General features: G+C 38.7%; 1 protein-coding gene across 1 annotated transcript in view; it reads right to left on the bottom strand.

Annotated features, from left to right (window-relative positions):
• UPF2 (UPF2 regulator of nonsense mediated mRNA decay) overlaps nt 1–18,563 on the bottom strand; it is a 132,081-nt gene that overhangs the window by 84,460 nt on the left and 29,058 nt on the right. Inside the window, exons 4-8 of the mRNA XM_003930615.4 lie at nt 17,509–17,669; nt 7,196–7,393; nt 4,252–4,401; nt 2,297–2,400; nt 624–709 (exon numbers count right to left, since the gene is read on the bottom strand). Coding sequence (XP_003930664.1) covers nt 624–709; nt 2,297–2,400; nt 4,252–4,401; nt 7,196–7,393; nt 17,509–17,669 — 699 coding nt within the window. The remainder of the gene's footprint in view (nt 1–623; nt 710–2,296; nt 2,401–4,251; nt 4,402–7,195; nt 7,394–17,508; nt 17,670–18,563) is intronic.

The following is an 18,563-nucleotide window of genomic DNA, read 5'->3' as shown; positions in this document are numbered from 1 at the left end:
TCTAAGGTCAATAGTCTATGAGTGGTCCTGAAATGTTCAGGTCAAGTAGAAGTTTTAGTTTAGTGAATATAATGTATCAGAATTCTCTAAAAGCATTATGCCACTGAATATGTGTCTTGAATTACTGGCAACATAATCATTACTGTGACTTCCAATTCTATCCAGTGAGTCTAGGCAGGCTATCACACCTCTAAACTATCATAATTACTTAAATAACTTGAAATTTTTCATTTAAACATATATCCGAGGACAAAATATACTACATTAGTCTGATCTTTGCACAAAATAAAAACTCTCCTAAAATTTTATGTTCTATTTATTACTTTGTCCTCAGAGGCAAAAATGCAAGCCAACTGCTTCTAGCAATTCTTCTTGTTAAGCTACTCTTAAACATTTTCTTTTAAAATAATTAGATATCAGAAGAAATATTCCCATTAGAGCTAACAAGCAATGAACAAAAATTAATGGGAAACAAGTTCTAAGAAACATGCTAATAATGCTAATAAACTACGGAGTGCATAAAATCAAAAGACAAGCAAGATTTTTAAAGAGATAAGAAGTTTGATCTTACAACCATCACTACAGTGTAAAAACACTAATAAATTTCTCTTTTATATACTTACCTTTGTCTAGGAACTATGAAGAGTGCCCGTACCAACTTCTTCCTGTTGGCTTTTGTGTTCATGTTCATGCAAAAATCCATTGCTGCCTATTGGGAAAAAGTAAACTTTTTCTTTAAAAACCTCTATTTAGTTACTGAAAACAGAAATACTGCCTACTACAATAATTTTATTTGTTCTTAAACATTTCAAAACGGTTTTAAGAAACTAGTGTTGTTAGTATCAGAAAAGTTTTTTGATAAAACTTGAAAGTGGTAAGACTAGTTACCAAGAGCCAAGAAAATTACTAATGAGAATAAGGATAACCAAAAAGCAGTAAAGGTGACTGAGGAAAGAGAAAGAGACAGGCACAAATTATACTCAAGAAGATGTAAGAATAAGAAGTGTGCCCCACATTGACTAAAAAAGTTTAGTGCCCACGGTAACATTTGGTAATGTTAGGGTTTAGAAAATGATAGCCCATATATGACTTTTTGGCATGCTGAGTACTTCATTTAAACTAAGACAATTGGAAAGCCTGATAATCGGCCTCGGTCAAGATCTATGACTATCCTTTTTTTCTCTTCCCAAGTGCAAGAAAGGGTGCTCTCTCTCCAAGATGTCTTAACTGACAGCGGAGAATTCTTCCAAAAGAAACTCAGCTGTCTTCAATCCCCTGTCTAAAATTTCATAAAATGAGGAATTTATCTAGATGACCATTACCACCTGGACCGACGTTTTTCTGAGACAAAGTCTCACTCAGTCACCCAGGCTGGGGTGCAGTGGAGCAATCATGGCTCAATGCAGCCTTGATCTCCCAGACTCAAGTGGTCTTCCACTTGAAACGTAATAAAAATCATTCCTTGGCTTGGCATGGTGGCTTACCTGTAATCCTAGCACTCCGGGAGGCCGAGGTAGGTGGATCACCTGAGGTCAGGAGTTCGAGACCAGCCTGACCAACATAGGGAAACCTCGTCTCTACTAAAAATACAAAAATTAGCCAGGTGTGATGGTGCATGCCTGTAGTCCCAGCTACTCAGGTGGCTGAGGCAGGAGAACTGCTTGAACCCGAGAAGCAGAGGCTGCAGTGAGCCAAGATCACAGCACTGCACTCCAGCCTGAGTAAGACTCCATCTCAAAAAAAAAAAAAAAATCACTCATTTTTATGGACTCACCAAGGAGACTCTTAAGTGAAAGTGGCACTGATTTTTTTTTTATTGCAAATGCATGGCAGTGAAAAATATATAGTACTAGTATAATTTGGTACCACTACCTTGAATCATGCTAAAATGCCAGCAGCTCTACCCACCATCACTTTTGCAAATGTCAAAACAGTAAAAAAGAAAAAAAAAAATCTTAGTATTATCTTCAAAAGAATTTTGACTTCACAGAACCCCAGGAAGTGCCTCAAAAGCCACTAGGAATCCAGAGACCATACATTTAGCACGTTTGATCTAAAACAATATTTTACAAACCATGGGATCAATGTATGAAAAGGACAGGATGCTAGAGCCAATTCTCTAGCCAAACAGAGTATCTACGAATTAGATCCAATTGTGTCTCTTCTGTTGATTTACTAAGACTTCATTTGAAGAAATGGTTAGAGCTCAAATTGTCAGAAAACCATAGACATTCCTCATCAGAGGACTCCTACAAAGTCTATGTGCTTGAGTAAAGTTACACAGAGACATCAATACCTTGTCTATCAGATCTCGGTTGACACAGTTGGGTAACTGCTGTAGGAAAGCATCTACTATGAGCTTGAGATGAGATCCAGTGCTGGCTTCCTCATCTTCTTGTTCTAATATAAAATTAGTTTGTAAATAGGTTAAAAAAATAACCAGAGAACACAGAATAAAAACATCCAATGATGAATTATTTTGAAAACAGATAATCTAGACCCATTTTTGTGCCCAGGAAAATAATAGTCATTTCTTAGGATATTATCCTAGAATGTCTAGGTAACTCTAGAATCATCACACCGAGTCACTACAGTCTTTCAGGTATCAATATAAAAAGTCAGACTTTTTTGGCCGGGCGCGGTGGCTCATGCCTGTAGGTCCCAGCACTTTGGGAGGCCGAGGCGGGAGGATCACGAGATCAAGAGATCGAGACCATCATCCTGGCCAACATGGTGAAACCCCGTCTCTACCAAAACATACAAAAATCAGCTGGGCGTGGTGGCATGCACCTGTAGTCCCAGCTACTCAGGAGGCTGAGGCAGGAGAATTGCTTGAACCCAGGAGGCAGAGATTGCAGTGAGCCGAGATTGCGTCACTGCACTCCAGCCTGGCGCCTGGCAACAGAACAAAACTCTGTCTCAAAAAAAAAAAAAAAAAAAAAAAAAAAAAAGTCAAACTTTTTGCATTAGATACAAAAACTTGGTCAGAAAAAGCATGCAGTGTTATAGTAAATGTTATTTGTATCTTCCTGGCCTCCCTTCCCCAATGTTCTTCAATTAACAGCATTCCCAATTCTTGCCTTTGAAGAACTAAGCCCCCCTATTCCATGTGATTCTGAGTGGGGTGGCTATTGCCAATCAAAGTACAACACACAACCGTTTCTCTTGGCCACATGGGTGAACCGAACACAAGACTTGCCAGAGTCCTTCTGTGATATATATGTACAGACTGTGGGAGAAAAATTCTTTTTCCTCTGATGTCACTAGTGGGTATAAAGCCTGGGGTAGCCTCCAGCCATACCCATCCTTCCTGCATTACATAGAGAAAGAATCTGCAATAAGATAAAGCCAACAAAGAAAAAAGCAATATTGACAGAGGCTGTCCTTCTAATAAAGAATCTTGGCCAGGCATGGTGGCTCATTCCTATAATGCCAGGGCTCTTAGAGGCTGAGGCAGGAGGATTACTTGAGGCCAGGAGTCCAAGACCAGCTTGGGCAACAAAGCAAGATCCAGTCTTTACAAAATGTAAAATAAAATAAATTAAAATTAGCTGGGTGTGGTGGTGCATGTCTATAGTCCCAGCTACTTGGAAGGGGGAGGCAGGAAGATGACTTGAGCTTGGGAGTCTGAGGCTGTAGTGAATTATGATCATGCCACTGCACTTCAGCCTGGGCAAGAGTGAGGTCCTGTCTCAAAAAAAATACATAAATAACAGAATCCTAGCTAATCAACTCAAAACTCGATAGGAAGTATTTGGGGAATAAATGTAATATTTGTATTACTAAATACAAAATACAACTCAATGATAAAGACAGATAAAATTAACGGATGAACTGGCAAGCTAATTGTATTCCCACCTATTAATCATTTCAGAATAACTTTCAAATACATTTATTTGTAAAGATAATGTCATGGAATTAAATCAATCAGGAGAACGCTAGCAAGTTCTCAGAAAAGTATAAGTATCTTTTTTCCATCACAGAAGGAACAGCAAGAAAAATATAATTTAAGATACTTAGAACTAATATTTTTTAAATTAAGATGATCACTAAAGTTCACAGACACATAATACTGGGGTATGTAGTGTACTGTTATAAATCAAATTCCAAAAACAGTGATGGACTGAAAACAACAGAAAAACAAGGAATTACAAAATACAGAATTAAGGAGAAAAGATCTATATTCATAGGCAAGAGCCCTGTGTGTGTGAAAAGCAGTCAAAAAGGAAAGTCGGTAAAATAGTTCTTTACCTTGCTCATCAAGAAGTTTCTTTGTAAGATCTTCAGCTTCATCTCCACCCTCTAACTCTAAGGTGTCATCATTAATTTCTAGATTCTCCAACTCAAGTTCCAAATCATCAGGACTTGATACCTCCTTACTATCCTTAGATTCTTTTGCCTCTGTTTGAAAAACAAACAAGTATATCTAAATTCAAAGTCATATTAAAATTCTGCTGCAAAAAAGTAGATAAAGACTCACAAAATCTGCAGCACTTCTTTTAGAACCTGCATGTATACCTGGCAAATGAAGTTAATATATTTAGATTTTATAAAATACATTATGTTCAGCTGGGCATGGTGGCACATTTCTGTAATCCCTGCAATTTGGGAGGCCAATGAGAGTGGATCACCTGAGGTCAGGAGTTTGAGACCAGCCTGATCAACATGGTGAAACCCGTCTCTACTAAAAACACAAAAATTAACTGGGCATGGTGGCGCATGCCTGTAATCCTAGCTACTTGGGAGGCTGAGGCAGGAGAATCACTTGAACTGGGAGGCGGAGGTTGCAGTGAGCCGGGAGGGCACCATTGCACTCCAGCCTGAGCAAAAAGAGCGAAACTCCATCTCAAAAAAAAAAAAATGCTCATTGAGAACAAAGGCTATACCTTCTTTGATTATATATAACATTTGTTCACTGAAGAGACGGATGGATGACTGGATGGAGAAATCTACGCATGGATGAGGATTTATATGGGCTGAGGATCTATCTATGCTAAAGATGAGGGGATATAAAGCTGATTAAAGTGGACTCAAATTAAGAAGGTTCTCACACTCCCAGATAAGGAGTTGAGAGTTTCCCCTTTATGCAAGAGATAACATTTAAAAGTGATCTGAGGTGAAAATTAATGTAGCAGTTATATATAAAATCAATTAGAAAGTCAGAAAAGGGTAGTTGTAGAAAGATCAATTTGAAAAATATCCTTATCATTTCACAGTGAAGGGTTAGAGAAAAGCAAAAAATGAAACACAACAAAGGAAAATGGCCAGGAACTGGTAAATGGCAAAATAGGAAGAATAAAAAAAGAAAGAAAAACCAAACCTTAGTTGAATAAGACTGGCAAAATGTTAATAAATTGAGTGATAGGTAAATACAAGTTCACTATACCAGCCTTCTTTCGTGTTTGAAAATGTTTTGTAAATAAATAACAAAAACCAATAAAACCTGAGTTCAAGAATGTATACTTAAACTGAAAGTATGCTATTTCTCAGTTTCATCTCTTATAGTCTCTAATCTCCTAATTTCTGCATTGAATGCAGAAATGTCTTACTGATGCTTGATGCCATATCTTATTTTGGAGGATGAAAACTAACTAGTAAGAACTGGTTTTGCAACCTCTAGATGAAAAACCACTACTACCTTCTCATTCATTCATTTTTTCATTCTACTTTTATTGAATTCCTAACTGTGTGCTAGGTATTGTTCTAAGCACCATGAATACACCTGTTGAGTACAGCAGAGAAAAACTCCTGCCCACATGGAGTATGCATTCACTCTCCAATGTCCCCTGATGTCTGGCTACTAAAACATCTACTAATCAGCTACTACATGTTCAGGATGATGCTAAGCTGTCAAATATACTGAACAAAGCTTGGAACGCAACCCTTGCTCTCAAAAAACATATAATTTATCTGGGGAAATTAAACTAATATGCATAAAGTAGTCAAATAGGGTATGGTGGGAGAGGGTTCCAAGCAGAAAACAGAACAATGCAAGAAAGCAAGAAGACGGGCCCATTTCAGAGACTGAGAAGAAAGGTAAATTAAAGGTAAGAGAGTTGGAATGGTAAACTTGAAAGAAACCATGCAGGGCCCAAGAGATGATGTTAACAATTTTAAATGATATTCCAAGTACATGTAAAGTTATTAAAGGACATTAGGTAGTTAGGAGAGTAAAATTTATGTAAGAAAGCATAGGCCAGGTGTGGTGGCTCACCCCTGTAATCCCAGCATTACGGGAGGCCGAGGTGGGTGGATCTCTTTTAAAGTCAGGAGTTCAAGACCAGCCTGACCAACCTCGTCTCTACTAAAAATGTGAAATTAGCCAGGCGTGGTAGCATACTCCTGTTAATTCCAGCTACTTGGGAGGGTGAGGCAGGAGAATCGCTTAAATGTGGGAGGTAGAGGCTTCAGTGAACTGAGATCATGCCATTGCACTTCAGCCTAGGCAACAAAAGCAAAACTCCATTTCAAAAAAAAAAAAAAAAAAAAGATGCAGACAAGAAAACAAGAGCAAAGACAGGGCAACCAGATCGGAGGTATTACAGTAACCCAGGTAAGAGAAAATGGGAATTAGATTAGAATAGAATCAGCAAATACAAGACAAACCTGAGAAACATGATAGAACTGGCATTCAGAAACTTCATTCTATTAACGACCTAAAAACTCTGACTTCTCTAAAGTAACTCTTCTTCACAAGAGTTGGTTCTAGGCTAGAAAGGGCAGTACAGGTAATGAGCACCACAGAGCTAAGACCTGCCCTAACAATCTACCTGGGGGAAATACCTTATCTATTCTCACATACTTCTCTCCAAATGAGAATTATAAATAGAATAATTACATAGATTAAAATTAACCCTAAGAAACATCAGATTATTCATTAAATGTCATTTAGGAAAATAAGAATATCAAAACACAGGAAATGCACCTGTCTGACCAAGACCTCACAGGAATTCACTACAAGACATTATAAACAAACACTTCAAATTAATTCACATTAACTTAAATGTATCAGTATGTTAAAAGTATGTGAGTTGTCATCTTTTAATGCTCCATTCCATATAATGTTGTCACTCATTTAATCTAATGACTCAATGTTCATATCACAAAACTAGTAACTACAACTTTTTTTTTTTAATACTATTTTGAAGCTAATTCTTGTAGCATTTAATGTAAATATTTTTTCTCTAGAATTTACCTTTGGAATCATCTTTGTTGGACTCTTTATTCTGACAACTTTTTTCATTGTCTTTAAACAAGATGGCTGGGACAAAAGCCTTCAAATCAATGAGGTTCTCATAAAAATTCCGAGCATCTTCATCTTCCCATATACCACCTTCCAAGTCATATTCTCCAGGTTTCCCAGGTGTGAATATATCAATTCCAGGCCCATGTTCTACAAAAAAATAAGTGACAAGTAATTAACATCACTTCAGGTTATAGCATGCTAAACATGAGTTATTTTCTGTTTTCAGTTTTATAGCTATTGAATCTTGAATGTTTCAACTGACAGGAACTTCTTCAATCAAAAAGCACAGGTGACCATTTTGAACACCAAGTCAAAAATCACGGGCCAGGCGAGGTGGCTCACATCTGAGATCCCAGCACTTTGGGAGGCCAAGACAGATGGATCACAAGGTCAGGAGTTCAAGACCAGCCTGGCCAAGACAGTGAAACCCCGTCTCTACTAAAAATACAAAAAAAATCAGCCAAGCTTGGTAGCATGCACCTATAATCCCATTTATTCGGGAGGCTGAGGCAGAGAATTGCTTAAACCTGGGAGGCAGAGGTTGCAATGAGCCAAGATCACACCACTGCACTTCAGCCTGGGCAACAGAGAGAGACTCCGTCTCAAAAAAAAAAAAAAATTGCTTTTTAAGTAAAGCTCTATAATAAAACAGACTAGAAAACAGCATAAAGATTTTTTTCTCTTAAATTTGTTTTAAGCAATTACTATGAGATTAAGTAGCTATTTGATAAATTAGGTCTACTTTCGTGAAACTTAAAATCAAAAAATAAAATATGTAAGCCCGGCCACTTCTAAGACATCCAGTTGAAAGTCCGACCTCCCCTAACAAGCATTTTTTTTTTGGTAACTCATTATCCGATTCACTATTTACATCACACTTATATACCATTTATATCTCCAAAAACAGACCATAAACCTTTAATTAAGAAGCATCCCTCCTTTGGCATAATCCTTGGCACATGGTATATTGCCAATCTACATGGTATTTTCAACCTACAATAATCAAAAGGGTCAGAATCTAGTTTTAAAGAGTTCATTCAATTGCAAAGTTTGAGGACAGCCTCCCAGGAAGCAGATTCCAAAGAACAGAAGTCAGTGTTCCAAAGTGCAGAAGTTTGAGATTGTTTATATAGACAAAGTTTAATTTCAACATCTTTCCACATAAGGCTTAATGCACAGTTATAACTGTCTCATTAGTAGAGGTGGTCTTTTTTGGGAAAGGAATATACACGTTATGCAATTCTGTCTCCAAGGCTTAACTTCCCCCTTGCTATAATAAATTTAGATGCTCCTGAAATTTTCTTTTTTTCTTTTGAGACAGAATCTTGCTCTGTCACCAGGGCTGGACTGCAATGGCACAATCTCAGCTCACTGCAACCTCCGCCTCCCAAGTTCAAACAATTCTCCTGCCTCAGCCTCCCAAGTAGCTGGGAATAGACATGCCCGCCATCACACTGGGCTAAATTTTTGTATTTTTAGTAGAGACAGAGTTTTGCCATGTTGGACAGGCTGATCTCAAACTCCTGACCTCAAGTAATCCATCCGCCTTGGTCTCCCAAAGTGCTAGGATTCCAGGCATGACCCATCATGCCTGGCCTTTATTTATTTATTTTTTAAATTGAGACAGGGTTTCACTCTGTTGCCCAGGCTGAAGTGCAGTGACATGATCATGTCTTACTGTAACCTCGAAATCCTGGGCTCCCACAATCCTCCTGCCTCAGCCTCTTGAGTAGCTGAAACTACAGGCACGAATCACCAAACCCAGCTAATTTTTTCTATTTTTAGTAGAGATGGGGTTTCATCATGTTGCCCAGGCCAGTCTCAAACTCTTAAGTTCAAGGGATCCACCAGCCTCAGCCTCTCAAAGTGCTGGTATTACAGGCATGCGTAACCACCCTCAGCCTTTATTTTCTTGTACGCCATAAATGTCAGTCAACTGATAAATAACTGGAAAAGAAGGGAAGAAAGATAAAATGTATAGATTTCTGATTAGAGAGTGGAACCTATGCACATATTTACACACATGCAGTACTTACAACTATAGATCACAAACTCAGAACACTGAAAGGAATTAATTTCCTACTTCATAATTATGAGCCCATTCCTGAACTTATCTATTCTCACATACTTCTCTCCAAACAAGAATTATAAATAGAATAATTATGTAGATTAAAATTAACCCTAAGAAAAGTTAGGTTATTCTTTAAATGTCATTTAGGAAAATAAGAACATCAAAAACAAAACAATACTGGCTCCTTGAAACTCCTGAATTTCCTTACAGAAGATATATTTAAACAGACTTACTAGGACACTAAAGCAATACACAAAAAAGAAAAAGACTGACATATGTACAACTACTGTTTAATGAAAAGTATAAACAAAAGCAAAAAAACAAGACAATCTTGACAATATTTACTTTAAAGAATACATCTATAATATATAAAGCATGGTGTAGTAAGAAATATATTTGGTGTTGGTTCTTGGTTCCTGGCAGACCTCCTAAAACCCTTGGAATTTCCTGAGTGAAATGAATGTCTTTTGTTATTCCTAACAAACCCCTTTTTGATCACACATCAGCTGATGCTACTGAGGTGACTTAGGGTGGAGTTTCTATATAGTCTCAGGATGAAGCCAGTCACCAGAAGGACCAAGTGATTACAGGATTAGAACTTTCAGCCCCACTCACCCACCCATCTATGAAGCAGAGACCTCACCAGATACCAACTTGGCTGGCACCTTCATCTTAGACTTCCCAGACTCCAGACTGTGAGCAATAAATTTCTGTTGTTCATATATTGCCCAGTCGGCTGGGAGTGGTGGCTCACACCTGTATTCCCAGCACTTTGGGAGACCAAGGTGGGCGGATCACCTGAGGTCAGGAGTTCAAGACCAGCCTGGCCAACATGGTGAAACCCCATCTCTAAAAAAAAAATAAAATAAAATAAATTGCCCAATCTAAGGTATTTTGTTAAAGCAGCCCGAAAAGACTAAGACTAAGACTAACACTAAGACTACTCAGGTGTTAAAAGGAATGAGAGGTATCTACATGAACTGACTCAGAAAGTGCTCAAAAACACAATATTAAAACAGAAAAGGAAATCATGCAAAATAATATCTTACCTAAGTTAATAAAGCTCTAGGTATCTGATTATATATATATTTTTGGAAAAAAACAAAGTCTGGACAGATTCCTATCAAGCTATTAAGAGTGGTTACCTTGGAGAATGAAATGCTACTGACAGTAAATTTTCACTTTTTTTTTTTTTTTTTTTTTTGAGACGGAGTCTCACTCTATCACAAGGTTGGAGTGCAGTGGTATGATCTCAGCTCATTGCAATCTCCACCTCCCCGATTCAAGCCATTCCCCTGCCTCAGCCTCCGAGGTAGCTGGGACTACAGGCACGTACCACCACGCCAGCTAATTTTTTGTATTTTAGTAGAGACAGGGTTTCACCATGTCAGCCAGGATGGTCTCGATCTCCTGACCTCGTGATCCACCCGCCTCAGCCTCCCAAAGTGCTGGGATTACAGGCATGAGCAACTGCACCTGGCCAACTTTCACTTTTTAAACTATAATGTGCATAGATATTTTGTGTATCTAAGAAATAACGTAAATCATAAAAAAGAAATTCAATTTCTGAGAGGCAAAAACACTACCGAGTCAAAAGCAATAAAAATAGAAAAATCAGAGGCACTGGACAAGAGAAAAAGAGAGGAGGAGTATTTGCAATGCATATAAAAAGTATAATTTCCTTAATATACAAAGTACTTTTTTTAATAGATGGAATCTCACTCTGTCACCTGGGGGGAGTGCAATCTCAGCTCACTGCAACCTCCGCCCCCTGGGTTCAAGCAATTTCTCTCACTTCAGCCTCCCCAGTAGCAGGGATTATAGGCACACTCCACAACGCCTGGCTAATTTTTGTAATTTTAGTAGAGATGGGGTTTCACCATGTTGGCCAGGCTGGTCTAGAACTTCTGACCTCAAGTGATCCACCTACCTCGGCCTCCCAAAGTACTTTCATACATCTTTTTTTTTTTTTTTTTTTTTTTTTTACAGATACTAAAGGATAAAGGACAGGAGGTGGGGAAGCATAAAAGGTTCGAATAGGAATCTTACAGGGAAAATAATACATTTATAAAACAGCCAATAAACGTAAAGATGCTAAAACCTGACTTCAAATTAAAAAATTAAAAACTGCAATATGGTAAGAGTGTAAAGAAACAGTCATTCTCATATATTTAGTGGTGTGTACATTTCTTTCTTTTATTATTTTAAGTTCCAAGATACATGTGCAGAATGGGCAGGTTTGTTACATAGGTAACGGTGGTGGTTTGCTGTACTTAACCAACACTTTATCTAGGTTTTAAGCCCCACATGCATTAGGTATTGTCCTAATGCTCTCCCTCTCCTTGCCCCCCACCCCACAACAGGCCCCATTGTGTGTTGTTCCCCTCCCTGTGTCCATGTGTTCTCATTGCTCAATTCCCAGTTACAAGTGAGAACATGCACTGTTAAATTTTTTTCCTGTGTTAGTTTGCTGAGGATGATGGCTTCTAGCTTCATCCATTTCCCCGCAAAGGACATGAACTGATTCTTTTTTTATGGCTGCATAGTATTCCATGGTATATATGTACTACATTTTCTCTATCTAGTCTATCATTGATGGGCATTTGGGTTGGTGTAGGTTTATTTAATAGAAAATATGGCATTAAATATTGAAATTTAAAATGCATATATTCTCTTAACCCAAGAATTCTACTTCTAGGAATGTCCTGTAAATACTAGCATGTATACAGAAAGAAATAGGTTCAGAGATTTTGTTACAGCACTGACAATAATAACTAAAAACCAGAAATACTAAGTGTTAATCAACAGAGGACAAGTAAATTATAGCACAATCATACAACAGGATGTTACCATGTAGCAATTGAAAAGAATTAGATGGCACTAATGTATTAACATGAAAAAAATCTAAGACATATGAGTAACTGAATAAAGGATATTCTGATCACTAGACAATGTAAACCTCTTCTGGATGATATGAAGTACTGTATCAGTGACCCAAAATAACTAAAGATTCAAGCAAACAATATTGAAACAACTGTTTTTAAACACTGGACATTAGGCAGTATAGGAAAATAATCCCTGATTGAGAGCAGACAAAAAAACGGAGCTCTACAATTGCCCTAGCTTACTGTGTAAAGTGATCTTCCAGGCTGTGGCCAAGTAAGAGCGAAGCAAGGCAGGACCAAGCAGTCTCCCTGAGTTGAAGATGTGAGCTGAGAGTCTGGTAAAACTCTACCCACGGCAGCTAGAGTTCCCAGGACAGAGTACCAGAGAGGAGAAACCAGCACAAAGATAGACTTCAAAAGATTTGCAGACTTTCCTTGAACATTCAGCTAAGTACTGATCATCTCCTATGTATAAGGACACAAAATGTTCACCTGAGTACTGATCAGGCTCTATGCGTGAGGAAACTAGGTAAGACTGGGAAAATAACTACTGAAAGGGATTGAAACTCACAGAGAAGCTCATGGGACCAGGAATAGTCTGTATATCCACGAGACTGAAGAATCTTCTATGACTCTACTTTATCAGATAGAGTCCAGAAGGGTACTGCCTCAGTATTAGGAAAAATTAGCCCTAGATTAAAGGCTGCTCTCATACCTCCTAACAAAGCATCCTTTCAAAGATGAAACTATTTCCAAGTAACTTAACTGCATCCCAGGACAAAGCTTAATGATATTTTTAATACCAAAATATCTAGGACACATCCAATAAAACATGAGCAGGCAGGCAAAAAAGTAGAAAAATTATCAGACATGCAAAGGAGGTCAATCAACTGCAACCAACTCAGAAATGACAGATGACAAAATTGGTAGACAAGGACACTGAAACAGTTATTGTAACTGTATTTCATACGTTCAGCAAGCTAGAAGACAGATTGAACATGTCAGATACAAAGAAAGTATGTCCAGATAGAGAGATAAAAATGATATCTCTAAATGAAATTAACAGTTATTAGACACCGTAGAAGAAAATATTAGTAGGCCGGGCGCGGTGGCTCAAGCCTGTAATCCCAGCACTTTGGGAGGCCGAGGTGGGTGGATCACGAGGTCAAGAGATCGAGACCATCCCGGTCAACATAGTGAAACCCCGTCTCTACTAAAAATACAAAAAATTAGCTGGGCATGGTGGCACGTGCCTGTAATCCCAGCTACTCAGGAGGCTGAGGCAGGAGAATTGCCTGAACCTAGGAGGCGGAGGTTGTGGTGAGCCAAGATTGTGCCATTGCACTCCAGCCTGGGTGACAAGAGTGAAACTCTGTCTCAAAAAAAAAAAAAAAAAAAAGAAAAAGAAAATATTAGTAAACTTGAAGACCTAACAACAGAAATTATCCAAAAGGAAAGGAAAAAAAAAAATAATGAAGAACAAAAAGGATAGGGCATCAGTGAGCCGTGGGAATAACCTAAAATAATTGTAATTGAATCCCTATAGGAGAGGAGACAGAGAAAAGAGAAAACATAACTGAAAAATAAAGGTCAAGATTTTCTTAATTTGATAACTACACACCCACAGACCCAGGAAGTTCAAGGAACCACAAGTACAGGAAATGAAGAAAATCATACCAAGCTACACCATAACTAAATTGATTGAAATCAGTGATAATGAAAAATTTTAAAGCAATGAGAGAAAAAATATATAGATTATATAAATAAGAACAAAGGTAAGAAAAGATAGGAGCATTCTTGGTAGAATAATGCAAGCTAGAAGACAGAGGAGTAAGATCTTTAAAGTACTGAAAGAAAAAAAATTCTTGCCCTTAATTTCTATGTCTAATGAAAAAAAATTTTTTCTAAAGAGACAGAGTCTCACTCTGTCACCCAGGCTGGAGCACCTGGTGTGATCATTATCTAACTGTAACCCTGAACATCTAGGCTCAAGCAATCTTCCCATCTCAGCCTCCCAAGTAGCTAGGACTACAGGCTTGTGCCACATGCCTGGCTAATTTGTTTTATTTTTTTAAATTTTTCATAGAGACAGGGTCTTGCTATATTGCCGAGGCTAGTCTCAAACTTACCTCAAGCAATCCTCCTGCCTTGGCCTCCCCAAGCACTTGGGATTACAGGCATGAGCCACCATGCCTGGCCAAAAAGATCTTTTAAAACAATGATGGGACTGGGCATGGTGGCTCATGTCTATAATCCCAGCACTATGGGAGGCCAAAGCAGGCAGATCATGAGGTCAAGAGATCGAGATCATCCTGGCCAACATGGTGAAACCTCGTCTCTACTAAAAATACAAAAATTAGCTGGGTGGCAGTGCACACCTATAGCCCCAGCTACTCAGAAGACTGAGGCAGGAGAATCACTTGAACCTGAGAGGTGGAGCCTGCAGTGAGCAAAGATCACACCACTGCACTCCAGCCTGGTGACAGAGGAAAAAAAAAAAAACGACAGGGCTGGGTGCACTGGCTCATGCCTGTAATCCCAGCACTTCAGGAGGCTGAGGTGGGCAGATCACTTGCACTCAGGAGTTTGAGACCAGCCTGGCCAACATGGTGAAACCTCATCTCCACTAAAAATGCAAAAATTAGCCAGGCATGGTGACACATGCCTGTAGTCCCAGTTATTACAATGGGAGGCTGAGGCACAAGAACTGCTTGAACCCGGGAGGCAGAGGTTGCAGTGAGCCGAGACTGCACCACTGTATTCCAGCCTGGGTGATGGAGTGAGACTCTGTCTCCAAAATTAAAAACAAAAAACAAAAAACAAATAACAGGATTTTTTTCAAGGTCTATTAACTCTGGGAAATGTCTAAAAATACATTTAAAGTAACTTTAAATGCAAAGAAATATTAGCTTAAATTTCAATATGACATTTAGAGAAGAAAAGGTAAAGAAATAAACCAACCAAGGCCGGGCACAGTGGCTCACACCTGTAATCCCAGAACTATGGGAGGCCAAGGCAGGTGGATCACGAGGTCAGGAGGTAGAGACCAGCTTTAGCCAATATGGTGAAATCCCATCTCTGCTAAAGATTAAAAAATTAGCAAGGCATGGTGGCGCGCACCTGTAGTCCCAGCTACTTGGGAGGCTGAGGTGAGAGAACTGCTTGAACCCGGGAGGTGGACGTTGCAATGAGCCAAGATTATGCCACTACACTCCAGCCTGGGCGACAGAGTGAGACTCCATCTCAAAAAGAAAAGAAAGGAAAGAAACAAAGAAAGAAAGAAAAGAAACGAAAAGAAAAGAAAGAAAGAAAGGAAGGAAGAAAGAAGGAAGGAAAGAAAGAAGGAAAGAAAGAAGGAAGGAAGGAAGGAAAGAAGGAAAGAAGGAAAGAAAGAAAGAAAGAAAGAAAGAAAGAAATCAACCAAATCAATACCCACATATGCAATTTTTTTTTTTCAGTGGCATGATCTCAGCTCACTGTAACCTCAGCCTCCCGGGTTCAAGTGATTCTCCCACCTCAGCCTCCCAAGTAGCTCAGACTACAGGTGCACACCACCACACCCAGCTAATTGTTGTATCGTTAGTAGAGACAACTACTGGCCAAGCTGGTCTTGAACTCCTGACCTTGTGATCTGCCCACCTCAGCCTCCTAAAGTGCTGGGATTACAGGCCTGAGCCACTGCCCCCGGCCATATGCTAAATATTACAGAGATTTTGGTTCTAAAACATCATAACAAATATACTGAGAAGGTTCTGAGAAACAAGCTAGGGTCAACCAAAACAAATTCTATGAGAAACTTTTTTTAATTTTAAAAAGTTTGATTTTTGAGATACTGAGTAGGAGGCCAGGCACAGTGGCTCACACCTATAATCCCCCAGTTTGGGAGACCATGGCAAGAGGACTGCTTGAGCTCAAGAGTTCCAGACAAGCCCGAACAACATGGTAAAATCTTGTCTCTAATTAGCCAGACATGGTGGCGCACAACTGTAGTCCCAGCGACTTGGCAGGAGGATAATTTGAGCCCAGAAGGCAGAGATTGCCAGGAACTGAGATTGTGCCATTGCACCACAGCCTAGGCAATAGAGCAAGGTTTTGTATCAAAAGAAAAAAAAAGGATAGGAATTATGTACATTATTATATATAAATATAATAAATGCAGTCACAGTATACAATAGGTATTTCTTACTGAAGATATTATAAATTCTTTAATGATAAAAGGATAGTTTACAAATACTTCACCCTTAAGACTTCTAAGTAAACAGAATTGCCAGGAAATTGGAAGATATCTATTACTCAAGAACCTAAATTAGGCCGGGTGCAGTGGCTCACACCTGTAATCCCAGCATTTTGGGAGGATGAGGCGGGTGATCACCTGAGGTTGGGAATTCGAGACCAGCCAAAGCAACATGGAGAGGAGGAACTCTGTGTCATCTACCATTGATTCTCTACTAAAAATACAAAATTAGCCAGGTGTGGTCGTACAAGCCTGTTAATTCCAGATACTTGGAAGGCTGAGGCAGGAGAATCGCTTGAATCCAGGAGGCAGAGGTTGTAGTGAGCCGAGATCACGCCATTGCACTCCAGACTGGGCAACAAGAGCGAAACTCCATCTCAAAAAAAAAAAAAAGAATCTGACTGAACTCATCATATTATCATATGAGTTAATTATTATTCTCTTTGACCAGAGATTCTTCCATTCAGGGATCATTAAAAATAGCTTTTCGCCGGGTGCGGTGGCTCAAGCCTGTAATCCCAGCACTTTGGGAGGCCGAGGCGGGTGGATCACGAGGTCAAGAGATCCAGACCATCCTGGTCAACATGGTGAAACCCCGTCTCTACTAAAGGTGCAAAAAATTAGCTGGGCATGGTGGTGCGTGCCTGTAATCCCAGCTACTCGGGAGGCTGAGGCAGGAGAATTGCCTGAACCCAGGAGGCGGAGGTTGCGCTGAGCCGAGATCGCGCCATTGCACTCCAGCCTGGGTAACAAGAGCGAAACTCCGTCTCAAAAAAAAAAAAAAAAATAGCTTTTCAAGGTTATCAATAGGTTTTAATACCATTTCTTTATTCAAAAAAAATTTTTTAAATAGAGATGGGAGTCTCACTCTGTTGCTCAGGTTGCTGTCAAACTCCTGGTCTCAAGCAATCCTCTTGCCTCAGATTCCCAAAGTGCTGAGATTACAGACATAAGCCACCATGCCTGGCCCATTTTAAAAGCTAAAATTCTCAATACTGCACATCTGACAAGCCAAAAGGTAAGTGACGATGCTTATAAGAAAACACAATGTTTGTTTCTAAGAATACCTTACCTTCTGGTGTTGGTTTGTCTTGAGGAAGATCTGGCATATTTTCATCCAAAAGGTCTGCTAAGGATTGAGAATTTGCCAGCAGCTTCTGATAAGACATAGCAAACTCCTCATACTGTTTATGTCTATCTTCACTGAGCTCCCCTTTAGAATGCAGAATGCGCCTATAAACAAATGATGAAATCATCTGACAGTCTTATCAAAATAGATGTCATCACACATTGTTATATGGGAAAAATTTCATAATTTGACTTTCTCATACAAATTTAGTATAATCTTCATTTTTATTTAACATTTGAATCTAGTATTTTCAAACATATCTGAAATTTATAATCAAATTCACCTGCACAATTAAATGTTAACACTGGTTCCTCAAAGTATATGACGCATGCTTGCTGAAATACCACAATATTTAACAACATACTTGTAAATAATTTTAAATTATTCAGCATTTTGTTACAGTCGTGCTCTCTCACACAAAGTTAACCAAAACTAACACAACTACACAAGCCAATTTTCAAAAGCAACAGGTTATAGAAAGAGTCAATTATTCTTAAACCTCCATAATGATTTGAATCAGTAATATCATATTTAACAATATATCACAAAATAATAAAAAATTATTTGGTTTTCTGTTACTGTCATACTCCCCTCAGACATACAGAGCTAAATAAAAATATTTAACACCAAAATATCTAACATCCAGTCCACTGAGATATATAATAATCACACTAAGAATTTCTGATACATAAGCAGTAGCAAGGTGATGACTATTTTATGAAAACAAAAATGAACAGTCCTTTTCCTTACTTCCATGTGTGGAACTCAGTTTTCAAAACCAACAGATTTTGAACAAGTTCAAAAACAAGAGAAACAGTTATCCTTAAACGTCCATAATGATTTGAATCAAGATTATCTTATGAAAAAGCCCACATCTTCCCCACAGACAATTCTCAATCTACTGTGCAAGTACTGGTTATTTATCCAGGTAACAAATACTGAGAAACCCATTTACTCAGGCCAGCCCTTATCAAGGAACTAAGGACAAAACCATTCTT

The sequence above is a fragment of the Saimiri boliviensis genome, chromosome 8 (assembly GCF_048565385.1).
Source record: "Saimiri boliviensis isolate mSaiBol1 chromosome 8, mSaiBol1.pri, whole genome shotgun sequence".
NCBI classification, from domain to species: domain Eukaryota; kingdom Metazoa; phylum Chordata; class Mammalia; order Primates; family Cebidae; genus Saimiri; species Saimiri boliviensis.
The sequence above is the reverse complement of the archived record's forward strand: the minus strand, read 5'-3'. Positions and strand labels throughout refer to the sequence as shown.